The sequence below is a fragment of the Lepisosteus platostomus genome, chromosome 3 (genome assembly GCF_059453375.1).
Source record: "Lepisosteus platostomus isolate fLepPlt1 chromosome 3, fLepPlt1.hap1, whole genome shotgun sequence".
Classification (NCBI taxonomy): Eukaryota; Metazoa; Chordata; class Actinopteri; order Semionotiformes; family Lepisosteidae; genus Lepisosteus; species Lepisosteus platostomus.
Genome location: NC_142613.1, coordinates 64,053,887 through 64,067,925, shown reverse-complemented (window position 1 = coordinate 64,067,925; position 14,039 = coordinate 64,053,887). Strand labels below are relative to the sequence as shown.

Here is a 14,039-nt window from a genome sequence, read left to right as displayed (position 1 = left end):
TGTTTTTATCGAATAGTTAGAAGTCAATCCATTTCCTCATCCTATTTCCTAAGATAAATTGTATTTAGACTAACAATAATGGCAACTACAGTAAATAGACTCTACAAGGTTACCAAAATCTTTAGGACTAAATATCTCTTTGAAATGTTACTTTGATCTTGTACAAGTCTTTTCAAATACGACTTAATCTGTTCTGTTCAGATCTCAGTTTCATTTAATTTGTTTTGGCTTTTTTCCATTTTCATTTTTTTAATGTAGAAACTGATTAGTACTGTTCATGCAGAAATTTTCTTTAATATAATTTATACAAATATTATCCTTCACATCTACACAAAGGAGCGGCACAATGGTGCGTTGTGGTTAGTCTTACTGTCTCGCAGTGCCCAGGCTCTGGGTTCACTTCTGCATCTGGAGTCCTGTCTGTGCTGAGTCTGTATGTTCTGGTCTTGTTTGTGGGTGTTTCTTCTGATTGCTCTGGTCTTCTCCCACAGCCCAAAGACATACTGGTAGGCTAATTACCTTTTGTGAAAACTGGCCCTGGTGCCAGTGTGTCTGTGTGTTCCCTGTGATGGAATAGCGTCCCATACAGGATATATCCCACCTTGTGTCTGTTGCTTGCTGGGTTGGGATTTGGCTTCCCCGTGACCCTGAATTTGATAAAGTGGTTTGCAAATCGGTGGATCTATGTTTTGGTACTCACCTTTTACCATCCAAACAGAGTATTGATTAATCATGGATGCATTATTAATAGTGGTTTGTTTGACTTATTACTATGCATTATAAATTGAGGAAAATTTGGAATATGTAAAATATGTAAAATATTTTAAAATTAAAAACAATAAATTCATATAAATTCATGTCAACACAGGAGGGAATTACTATTGATACTATTGTTTGTTGCTGGTCTGTGCATTGGTGATTCTGGGAGATGAACAGAACCTGTGGCAAAGTAGAGGGGTCTAGCACCCCATTCGTATTTACTAGGTGGCATAGTCTTGCATTTGCACAACAGCAAAATTACATTTTGTTCTTTTCAGCAAGGGATTACCCTGTGCATGTTTTTTTTTGTATTATGCATGCTAAGACAACTTCTTGTTCAAACCTAAATGAAATCATGTTTTGTTAGATATACCCTTTTTATATTTCCCTATAATTTCTAACCAGCCTGATGATTCCTGTAGGATTGAAAATGTCTGAAAATATTTTAAGATACAATACCAAAGGCTTCTGCATTATTTTTTACTCAGGAAATGTCATAGACCTTTGCTCTTTGGGTTAATAATATGGTATGCATATCACAGTACTATAAATGTCACCATCATTAAGATCAGGCTCTCATTGCAAGGATAAAAAGACTATATATATACAGCACACTGACTTGTTCCCCCTTTGAGTGGATTAGTGGTGGAAGTGCAGATATTGTTGCAGTGAAAGGCAATAACACACTTCATTAAGTTTGAGTCTGCCATTCATTACTTTATGCAAGATCAAGGATTCGTGTTAAGATATTTGAAAAGGTAGAACATAAACACAAGTGTCACAGGGAGGGCTGGAGAGGTACCCAAGTGAGTTCGTTTAAAACAAAATGATGGCTCAGCCACAATAGCACTTAGGTGAAAAAATGATGATTTATTAGGACAGTGCTCCCCACAAACTAACAAACATTTATATATAGCAAAAAACACAACAACAACAACAACAACAACATGGAACAAATATAAACAAAAACCATAAACCCTTTCCTCTAAGGAAGGGAGACAAGGAGCCCTACCACACTTTTAGGTTCTACCAGCTCCCCTTTAGCATAGCGAAGAGGCCTCCTAAATAGGTACCGTATAGCCTGACCCCCTCGGACTGTACCACTGTTACATAAAAATTATTGAGCTGCATTTCCCCAAGATAAACTTATTTCCAACCATAGAAATCCATTCATTCCTTTAAACAATAGCTTATAAAGAATGTACAAAAAATACCAACCCTGAACAAAACATTTTACTCATTTTTAACTATTTTCCTTTTTTTTACTTGGTACTTCCTTTACCGGAAGATGTATGCTTTTGCATCACTCAGCGTTGACACTACAAAGCCAAGATAGGGCGTTCAAGATGGCGTTCAGGTGGGAGGTAAAGTTTAGTGGTTGAGGAGTTTTTTTGAGTTTTTCATGACCTGAACATTATTTTTTTTTAACTACAGAAAAATAAGGACTTAACACTAGATGTTTAAACTTCGGTTATAATTGAAAGAAAAAAAAACTATTTTTTTTTTTCGGTTTAAGAATTTCGATATGAGTAACACTGGGAAAAGAAAAGAGAGTGCTGGGTCTTCGAAGGAGAAGTCTAAGATACCTCAATCGTATATGTATAGCACTACAAGAAAATCGATGGCAACTAAAGGGAAAAGTGAAGCAGCTGGAGGGGACGTGGAAAGAGTGCTTGAGATGCACTCGTACGTGAGTGAGACTCAGCTGCCGGAGGAAGAGCCAGAGTACCTGCCCAGCACACCTGTGAAAACCCCGGCAGCCAAGAGAGGAAGGGGCGAGCTGACGCTGAAGAAGCTCCAGACCAACATCTTTAACATGATGGCACAGAGCATGGGTGAGCTGAAGGAAATTATTCGATTTAATACAGTCGGAATTGTCCATGGACTGTGTGTTTAAAGAGGTTGAGGACTTAAAGAGTGAAGTAAAAGTTCTTAAACAAGTAAATACTGAACAAGAAAAGCATATTCTTGTCCTGACTCTCTGTGGTCATTAAAAATCCCAGGGCGCTTCCCGAAAAGAGTAGGGGTGTAACCCCGGTGTCCTGGCCAAAATTTCCAATTGGCCCTTACCAATCATGGCCTCCTAATAATCCCCCTCTATGAATTGGCTACATTACTCTGCTCTCCTCCCCACTGATAGCTGATGTGTGGTGAGCGTTCTGGCGCACTATGGCTGCCGTCGCATCATCCAGGTGGATGCTGCACATTGGTGGTGGTGGAGGGGAGTCCCCATTACCTGTAAAGTGCTTTGAGTGGAGTGTCCAGAAAAGCGCTATATAAGTGTAAGCAATTATTATTATTATTATTATTATTATTATTATTATTATTATTATTATTATTATTATATTAAAGAACTTGAATTGAAAGTGAACGATGTAGATAGATACCGTCGGCGATGGAATTTAAAATTACTTGGAGTTAAGGAGGAACGTGATGAGGACATTGTTGCAACAGTGAAGGGTGTCTGTAAAAGGACCCTGCCTGACCAGGAGGACGTGATATCGGCCATTGACTTTGTTCACAGGCTCGGGAAAGCGAACATGTCTGGGCAAGTGTGCCCCAGAACGATTATAATACAGTTCACCAAGAGGACGGCGAGGGACACCCTGTGGCGAGGGGCAAGAGGGAATGAGTATTTGAATGAGAACAAACTGAGGTTTGCAGAGGACCTGTCCGCCGCGGACAGGAGCACCAGGAACCAGCTGTGGCCCCAGGTTGAAGCTGCCAGAAGAGGGGAGGAGAGTCTACTTTGTGGGAGCGGGGGCCTTTGTGGACGGGAAGGAGATTCTCTCCCAGTGACTGCTCAGTTAATAATTATGTTTGGTTTTATTTGTTATAGCAGTATATACTAGTGTTTATTTAGTGTTAGTTTGGAATGGTGTAGTTAAGTATTAAGGACTGTTATAGTTCTGGTTCTTCGAAAAACTCAATAGCTTAGACAATCTTAGAATTAGTTATTTGCTTTTGTGTATGTCTTTTTCATGAATGCCAGAGGTACTCGAAATGTTGTTAAAAGAAAAAACGTTTTTTTTTTTGTTAAAAACTGTGTGCTGAGTTTTATTTTTTACAGGAAATGCATGCATGTTGAAACTAAGTTCTATAAATAATTGAGAAATATTAAAGCAAGGAAAACATGATACATGTAAAATATACAATTTGATCACATAATTACTTAATTACCTCTGGTAGTTAAATGCTTTTTTCTGCTGCATTTTTTTTCTCTTGTACATGATTCTGATCCTCTTGTTGTATTTGTATCTGTAAATTCTATACGTTTAATAAAAATTAAAAAAAAAATACAAAGCCAAGCTGGAAACAGGTAGCAGGTTTGGACCAATGAGGCCACCATACCCGGAAGTCAAACTGCAACATGGAGAAAGAAGACAGACAAACAGACCGCTTTCACACAGCTAAGTACGAATAAACAGAAAACATAACGGTAGACCTTCAGAGTCAATTGCAACGAACTTCCCGAGTTAATACACAGCTGCGTACTAAGTTGCGGTTTAGTTAGTATGGTACTTTCTGGAGATCATCTCCAGCTCTGAGTTCAATTGCAGTAAAAAAATGTGCGGAACAAAGTTGGAGTTCAGTTGAACTTGTGCTTAATCTGGTTCCCAAGGCTCGGCGTTGTTGTTGTACTAATTAGCCCGAACTTCAGGGGACTGTGCATCAGAACATTTCAATTAATTTGATTAGTGGGTTAATACGTAGGCCGCGTTAATATACTGTACAATTATTACTTTGTCTTTTTCTTGTTTATATTTAAACTAAATTTCCTGACAAATTAATGTTAGTTTTTAACTTGAGAGCTGCATTTTGACTATATGTTACTGGATGAGGGTAAGTAGTTATTAATGAGATACTCAGTTGCTATTAGTCATGAAACAAATGAGAACCGCACCTGCGTGCTTGAAATTATTCTGCTGTACTATTGCGGCTTTAATTTCCTTTGTTTAACAAGCCATGCCCCTCAGACCACACCTACACCATCTACCTCACTATGATGTCTTATTTATTGCACATCTCCAGTCATTGTTTACATGTCTGCATTGTTTACATTCAAACTGTTTACTTGTACATTGTCTACTGTTTGTTTGTACAGTATATTGTCTTGATGTACTGTCTGCACTTTGTTTTTACACTTGTTTTAACAATCGAGAGACTTTCTGTAAGTAAGAATTCCATTGTACCAGTACATGTACCGGTTACATATGGCAATAAAGTTCAAGTTCAAGACACTCCGGACGAACAAGCGAACACATTGCTATTGCTAAATCGTTACAGAAGACACCAACTAATGACCAGTAAAGTTAAGTTTTATTTTTAACAGAGCTGGAAATTAATTGTATTAACTTGAGCAAAAAAAGAAACGTTTATTGTTCCTCTGACCTTCTAAGCTTTTCTATTTTTTAAGTTAATACATTTCTTTACCACAGGGTGCCTTTTTGCTTACTTTTGAGCACTTTCATTTTATCTGGAAATGAGCTTGTCTCTCTCTCCTCTTGTGTCAGTAGGAGCTTACAGTACGTTTCAAATTAAGTTATTTTGTAGTGAGTTCCAACATCAACAACTAGTAATAATGATAGACATTAAATGTAATTATTAGTAAATGACACTTTTGTTAATACACACGTATTAATAAACTTCATTATTAATAAATGTGGTATGAGTGTTAAGCAATTTGAGTTAAATATTGCTATAATTTTTCAAGCGACAGATGCATAAATTCAGTACGTTGTGATATTATTTCCACGACATTCGGGAGCCTTCTAATGAGATCTAGTGGTATGCCAAGTACGGTACTAAGTTGCTTAAACCATATGAGGAGGTGGTTAAAGTTAGTCTGCTACTTTAGTCATCTCTAGAGGCCAACAGCTGTTACTTTGTGTTCGTTGCAATTGAGAACAGGTTTAGCACGGTGCTGCAGACTAAGCACAGCGGCAAAGTTTGTTGCAATTGGTCTTAAAGTGGAGCACAAGTTTAAACCACAGCTGCGTACTAAGCACGGTTGAACTCCTGTTAGTACGCTACTTTCAGTTCATTGCAATTGACCCTCAGAGTTTGTGTTTGTGTCTGAGTTTCTACAGATAACAGGAACTGATTTCGAAATAAAATGTGGTTATGTTTTGCGTGGGAAACTGCTAGCCGAGCCCCAAGTGTGCACCCTCATGAGCTAGCTAGCTGACAGGAAAGTGGATGCAAGAACATGTGTTACTTAAGTGGGATAATGTGCGCCGTGTACTGTACCGTCTGCGGACGGTGACAGAGATCCCTTTGTCACATTACCTCCCTCCTCTTCAGGACTGACGAAGATCGGCAATCTTGATAGGTAGTCCACGGTGATGTTCATCTTGCCGGCTTTGTGACGAATTTTAAAACAATATGGTTGGAACGCCAAATACTACCGCATCACCCTAGCATTATGCTCTTTCATGGTCTGCTACCAAGTGAGTGCTTGGTGGTCAGTGCCCAAATAAAACTCTCCTCCCAACAAGACATTGGCAAGACATTCTTTCTCAATGGTCGACTACCTGATTTCTCGGGGCGGAAGCTTACGGCTCAAATACAAGATGGGTTGCTCCTTACCTGCCTACAACAAAACCTCCTTGACTTTCATGCAGTGGAAATAAAATCCTCATCTACCTTTGTCTTTTATGTTGATGCCATGAAAAGAATGCTTACAGAAACAGATCCATGAGCTACTCAATGATGCTTAAAGTTTATTTTCGATAAAACATAAGATATTTTGCCTGTATTTTAATCTTAAGATCTCTTGCAATACATTTGTGAAGATAGTGTTGCTTTTCCCATGATCAACACTCAGGACTTGTACATTCAAAGTAATATACAGGCAGAAGATTAATGACATGAATTCTTGACCTTGAAGTGAAATATTCCAGTGCACTGCCTTGAGTTACATTGGATTTATTCTCTTCTGTGACGACTACTTGTACATGATCTGCACTACTAATAGCTGTAGTGTGACTGAGTTCTACCTTTGAAATCAGTTTGATTTTATGGAATAATAAATCAATAGAATGTCACTATTAACAAGGTATTAATACCTTCCAGAAAACTTTTGTAGATAATTTCTAATATGATCTGCTGAAGAAATACAGTAGATGATTTTGTCAGTTCAAGGCTGACCTTGTCGATACTAAAGAATGGTGGGGATTTCCAGTTCAGCCTGTTAAAGCCCGCATATTCTTAGACATGGCCTATGTGTGCAGTGCTACCCTCTGTGTCTTCATGAACCAAGGAAAGGAAAACCTGTTTTAAACATTATAGAAGCCTATATATCTGTAGGCTATGTCTTACACCCCATTCTTTCCCTTACACCCCTCTTCTTTTTTTAATCACTAAATTAGACTTGTTGGTTTTTCAGTGAGAAAACCACACAAAAAGTTAAATTATTAAATGAACCTTTCTAGATACCAAATTAGGAATTGCTAAAGTGGTTTATATTTCTTTCAAATTGTGGAATATTTTCATTGGAGTTTGAACCCTCTTTTTCAAAAAGCATAATGCTTCATTATATTTTTTTATAGGAAGGGACAATGTTCTCCATCCCCATGACATTGATCTACTGTATGTGGCTCACCTGTCTGTCTATATTGGCAAAATCAGATTCTTCAGTTTGTCCCCCACGTAATGAAAACCAGGGTTTTGTTCCCTGTAAACTTTGTAGCATGAAAAGGAACCTTCAAATGTTCAAACTGACTAATCACATGGCACTAGGTCAGGACTATAGTGTGAGTGATTCAGATTCTGAATGTCATGACTAAAAAAATATTGCTTGAGTCAAGACTCATGCGTGGGAGAAATCTGAAGCAGTGTCACACCTTTGACAAACCATTTCTTGAACTTGATGGTTTTTAGGACTTTTTCTGCAAATAAAACCCTGTAATAATATGTTTGTGATACAGAGTTATACATTAGGATTCTTTTTGAATGCTAAAAAAAGGCTGCAGGGAGTTGAAGGTGGAACTTCTTGGTTTGTGTGGTGATAATATAAAGTGCTTCATCTACTGACTTTTGTGTTATTCTGCACCATGTGCCAATTTTTATATTGGTGAACAGGTGGACTGGCTGCCTATTGTAACCCTAACAGATCCAGGAGAAAGCAAAATAGAAAATGTTGGCTTGGTTATATACAGTACCTGCCCAAGAAGCTGCTTAGCGGGAAACCCTTCTGTCCCAGCCACCAAATGCCTGCTGTAAGGAGTAGGGACAGTATTTTGCACGTGTTCAAAATGTATTTTTTAACTTAAAATGCATGAAATCACAATGGTAACAACATTCATGTATTGTCTATTGCACTGGATCATTGACTAATATCAATAATATTAGTCTATGCAAGTCATGCCCATAAGGTGATTTTTCATATTTTCATACATTTGACAGCAGAAGCAACAAATACCTTGGGTATTACATATTAATCATCCAGTGCCACTAAACATCTCGCCATTGCCTTTTAGGAATGGAAATGAAGTTATTTTCTAAATTGCGTGTTTAAGTGAGAAAAGCCCGAAGCTTTAGCTCTTTAAGAGAAATTTAAAAACACTCAATGAATTTTGCTTATTTTGCTGCTAGTTGTTTAGTGAATCAAGTACCTAATTAAATTAAGCTTATTTTGTTTCAAATTCCCAACAACCCTTTTCTTTAAAGAATTTTTATGGTCAGTCCTCTCTAGTCTGAATGTCTTTGTTTCCTTTGGTTCTACTTTCATTGGTGAAAAGTAATTGTTTTGATGAGCTTTTTCAGCACATTTTAAATCACTTGAATTATTTCTATACTTGATTATAATGTAAACTTTCCAATGTCTCTATGCATAAGATATAGTTTGGATGCTATTTCATTTTGAAATAAGTGTTATAATTCCCTGTAATACTGTACTTTCAGTTCAGTTAAGTCATACTCATGTCATTCAAAATTGGGAGGGTAATTGTTTTGTACTTCTGAGTTACAGTATTTCCTCATGAAATACATGACTGAACATTAGAACTTCGTGAGTTTTCTTGGGTACATTTCTGGGCAAAACCAAAGAAAATTGAAAGAGTGGCAACGTGGATCACAGACCAAGGGAGAATCAAGAAGAAAATGGAAAAAGTGATCAGGTACTTAAGTGATGATACCTGAATGCTAGGAATGAAAAGAAATGGCTAACCGAATATGGAGATGAATGTAATTAATGGACACGTACGGTTCTGAAGAAAGAAGATAAGATGTAGTATTATGTATTGTTTTTGAATCTATATGGATTCATTAAAATAGTGTTATGAGTATAATGCAGATTATTATTCACCACTGTATAGTCATATTAAGCATTTAAGTGCAAAATAAACTCAAAATACACTATATATACAGTATAGGAAAATAAGTGGGAACCAATATACATGTTAATAATTATTTTCTTACCCAGGTTAGAGCACCTACAAGAACAAATGAAGCAACATAATGGAACTATGTGCATATGATGTGTAGTACAATTTGAAGTTCTACGGGTTGAGTTCAAAACATAATTTTACAAGTTTAATAAAGGTGAATTTGAAGGAATGTGACGGTTAAAGGGAAATAAAATGGAATCATAGATGTACAATCAGTGGAAACTGGATGGGAATATATTAAAAAGATTTTTCCACTCAAATGGTTGAAGAGAATCTTAAACAATGTAATTCAATGTCTATCTTAACGTAATCCAGCTAAATAAAAGGAGTAGAATGAAATAAATACAACAAAATGACCATTACCAATTATATAAAATGTGTTAGAGAAAACAATGGGGAACTCCCAGACAATGCAAGGGAGATGGCAGATGCTTGAATTGAGTATTTCACTAAGAAAGAAGTGAACATGTCCAAGGAAGAGGACATACAAAGTTCTCCATTAAATAGTATTCACACAAGAAGCACAAGTGTTTCTAGTGCTAGAAGCACGACAGAGTAATAAATCCTCGGGGACCAATAGCATCTTCGAAATTGTACTCTTGGAAGTGTGTTATTCAGAAGTCGTTAAATCACTCTTCCTAGGACTGGAGAATTGGTGATGTACCAATTCAGAAGAAAGGTGAAAAAACTGAGTCCATTAATTAAAAAGTCATTATACAGAATAAGTAATAAGAGCACTAGGTCTATACAAGTGTTTGGATTGATAAATGGTTAATATTAAACAGAGTAGAGGTAAGGGGTAAATTCTAACATTAGTGATTTAATCAGTTGAGTACCACTGAAATCTGTACTATTACACTACTCTTAATTTATCTCAATGATTTAGATTCTGGTCTCGTTAATAAATTCGTTAAAAAAGCTATTTAAATTTAAAAACCAAGCATTACCCTAAGACACTTTATGAACCAAACTCTGTTTTATTTTGGTTCATCTTGATTATTCTCATTTAGTCTGTGGTACTTGTATGATTTTCACTTTATTTCTACCTTATACAGCATATAGTAAACCAGTGAAGATTACAGCTGTAAATTTAATGTACAAATATAGGTTTTTCTAATATTTTCCAGAGATTACAAGCATTTCAATTAGTTTTCACACTTGCTCTAGTATTTTTCTTGCTGTCAGGTTTCTGTGAACCACATGTTGAAATACTGTCAATTTACAGTCTGTCTTTCGTGTATTGCCCTTGTTTAATCTGATTTATATTCCCAGTTTGCTGCTTTCCAGGTCATTTATGTTCCCTTTTTTGTTAAATTCTTTGTGAAATACCTCCAAATAGTTAATGATGCTATGTGGCTCTATTCATTTTTTATCTGATTAAGAACCAAGCAGATCTTTTATGAACTGCTACCGTAGTTCTGAGATAATGACCAGATACAAATGTATTGTTAAACTATACCCTGCTGCTTCAAAAGAAACACCTACAGTCACACCATCTGCAAAGTAGTGTTTTTACACGAATTATTACAAACTATTACAAACCTAGACCTTAATGAGGCCTAACACGAACTATTAAAAATAGTCTCGTAAAAGTGTTCAGAAAACTATATGAATAGCAGATTTGCATCTTCTAATCTGATCCACACCAATTCAAAAGCTAAATAAGGTTAGGACAGGTCAGTACTGGAATGGGAGGCATTCAAGGAAAACAAGCTTCTTCTTCAAGTGCAATTGGTGGATTTTCTGAACCAATTCCTAGTACAATCACCACAGACAATGTCCTTTAGGCAGTTCTGTTCTTCGGATTACACATTTAACCAAAATCCTGATTTTGATAATTAAAATCATCACTAAGAGTGTCCTGGCTATAACAAACTCTGGCTTGGATAATATATCCTTTCTTAAATTTCCTATAATTCAACTGGTAAAGTAATTTCTTCATTTTTTCCTTATCTGCTGTGGTTGGACAGGTGACAAATTATAGCTGCTGTGCAACACACAGGTGAATGTGTCATTGAGTGATAATGTGGCACCCCTCCCACCTCCCATATGTAAATTGGTTTGAGATCCTTTGGAATACAATGTACTATATAAATGGAAGGAATAATTCTATGAAGAGAAATATTCTTTCACCATTTCCATATGCATATTTAACAGTACATACACCTTTTATATCTGTTAATGTATGCTAATGATGTAGTGATGTGAGGGTTTATATGAAACTACTTTGATTGATGACTGTTAGGAATCAATCAAACATAATTTACGGTTGCACACGGATTCTAAATATACAATTTATTGATACAACACCAAACCATGCATAAATAACAAGAGTAACTGAGTATACAGACGCAGCGATCTAGAATGTGCAAGGGGTCAGTAGGTATACCTCGGTAGGCATTTCTGTGTCATGGACTCCAGTGGTGCATTTCTTTATTTTTTTAATAATCTGATGCAGTGCTGCTCTACTCTGTAAAACTGCCAGGAAGAGCACTGAATCCTTAAAAGTACTGAAGCGGCAAATGTCGAAACAAAGATGTTGGAAAAACAGAGTAGAAAGCCAGGAGAACTCTTCTTGGGTGAAGCTCAGAAGACCGAGGAATATCACTCTATAAACTCCAGTGGGAGTGTGATAAGTCACGAAAAATGCAGACTGAGGTGAGAGAAGAGCAGGCTGGGTGCAATAGTCAAGGAAGGCTGGCGAGGCCTAGTGGAACAGGCTATGAAGCAGGGAGGGTGAAAGAAAGGTTCGGGGCTTTCACAGCAGACATTAGTTGTCTAGTATGCTTGGCCTATCCATGCTTCCCCACGGGGACCCAGAAAGAGCTGGTTAATTGCCACGTCATATATGGCCTCACCACCTAGTGCTCTAAGCAGACCAAGCAACCCAGAGAGCTGAGTCGATACCCTGGAGAGATTCTAGATGTGCAGCAGGGAATTGAATGGGCACCAGTGTAGGAGGGACAACTCTGGCTTGAATATCAGGGAGGAGGTATCTACAGTACATACATCGATGGGGAGTGTAGTGGAGGTCAGCAGTTTTAAGTTCCTGGGAGTTAACATCACAAAAGAGGTAACCTGGTCTCACCACACCAACATCGTGGTCAAAACAGCATGGAAGTGCCTATTCTATTTCCGCAGCCTAAAGAAGTTTGGGCATGCCATCACATCACATATCCAGACCAAGTTGTAGAAGTTCTACAGGTGCACTATTGAGAGCATCCTGTCTGGTGGCATCACTGCCTAGTATGGGAGTTGCTCCAACCTGGATCACAAAATACTGCAGAAGGTGGTGAAGTCAGCGCAGCTCATTACTAGCTGTGAGCTACCAAACATCCAGGATATCTACTCAGCTAGATTTCTTAAGAAGGCCAGGTCTATTCTTAAAGACGCCAGTCATCCAAGTCATAAACTGTTTTCTCTCCTACCATCTGGTAAATGGTATCAAAGCATTCAGTCAAAGACCAACAGATTATGGAACAGATTCTACCTCCAGGCAATGAATGCTAAACAGCCAAGCTGTAGTCAAGTTCAGCATCCACCCTCATGGTCATTGTTAGGTAAGGTTACATTGTCAGTTTTCCATTGTATTTGGCACACTGCATATTGCACTATTTGGTCATAACGTATTGCATACACCATGGACTACACTATTTATATTGAGTTTTTTTATTTCAATTTTTATTGCACTATTATGTAACATTGTTAACTTTTAATTTTGTGATCTTTATTTTTATTGCCCCCCTGCTGAGCTCTCAGAAAAGACATTTCACTGCCGGCATTTACTGCTACACATTGTATTGTTGTGCATTTAATAAATAAACTTTTGATTGATTGATATTGTGCTCCTATCTGAAAATTTCTTTGTCGGAACCTTTTCGGTGCCTGGGTGGCGCGGTACTCTGCTCGGTAATGCTATCCCAAAATTGAGTCATTAGGAGCAAAAGTTGCAACCAAAAATAATAGAATCGAATACATTTGCAAGAGCTTTCATGAATGCTTTTGTTTGTTTTACACTCATACTATTTCTCTGGGGGAACATGTCAAAATCCGATTCAGATATTGAAACAATTCAAATATGGATTGCCAGACTGCTCAGTTGACACTACACCTAGGGTTAGGGGTAACATTCACATTCTACTTAGACCATATCTATGACCAGCGCGGTGCCTGGATGGCGCAGTGCACCACTCGGTAATTTTAACCCAAAACTTAATAGGTCGGATCAAAAGTTGCAAGCAAACAGTATACAATCGAATATACTGTATTTGCAAGAGCTTTCATGCTTGTTTCACATTTAAACTGTTTGGTTGGGTGAACATGTCAAAATCTGAGGTCCGGTGGGCTTCAGACGTTGATTGCGAAACTGCACTTTTCGCATCCCAGCTAGGGTTAGGCTTAACATTCACACTGTATGTAGACCATTTATAAGATCAGACCAGGTCAGCTTTAGGAAAAGTGATGTTTTGCTCCTATATGAATTTTTTTTTGTCTGTAACTTTTCGGTGCCTGGATGGCGTGGTGCGCTGCTCGATAATTTTAACCCAAAACTGAGTTGGTCGGATCAAATGTTGCAAGCTTACATAATAGAATCTAACACATTTGCAAGAGTTTCCATCATTGCCTTTGATTATTTCACATTCAAACTGTTTGGTTGGGGGAACTTCGGAGGGCTTCAGTTATTGATCGCGGAATTGCTGAGTTGAAACCCCAGCTAAGGTTAGGGTTAACATTCACACTTAGACAATTTTTAATCTCAGAACCGGATTTTGAGACCCACGTCATCTTTAGGATGAGCAATTTCTTGCTCCTATCTGAATTGTTTTTTATCTGATACTTTTCAGTTCCTGGGTGGCATGGTGTACCACAAGGTAATTTTAACACAAAAGT

The 14,039-nt window shown here is 37.5% G+C and overlaps 1 protein-coding gene across 1 annotated transcript; it reads left to right on the top strand.

The window, feature by feature from the left end:
- The first annotated feature begins 1,961 nt into the window (after window positions 1-1,961).
- On the top strand, window positions 1,962-4,062 carry LOC148675271 (uncharacterized). The gene is made up of 2 exons (XM_088626415.1): window positions 1,962-2,594; window positions 3,284-4,062. Exons 1-2 carry the CDS (start codon window positions 2,285-2,287, stop codon window positions 3,331-3,333), a joined length of 360 nt encoding a protein of 119 aa, XP_088482541.1. The 5' UTR covers window positions 1,962-2,284; the 3' UTR covers window positions 3,334-4,062.
- The last annotated feature ends 9,977 nt before the right edge of the window (window positions 4,063-14,039 follow it).

What these genes read in the sequence shown, in the direction of transcription:
- LOC148675271 (XM_088626415.1), top strand. Translation starts at nt 2,285, where the DNA reads ATGAGTAACACTGGGAAAAGAAAAGAGAGTGCTGGGTCTTCGAAGGAG. An exon ending in CATGATGGCACAGAGCATGG is followed by an intron (nt 2,595 to 3,283) that starts GTGAGCTGAAGG and finishes CTTTGTTCACAG; the next exon opens with GCTCGGGAAAGCGAACATGT.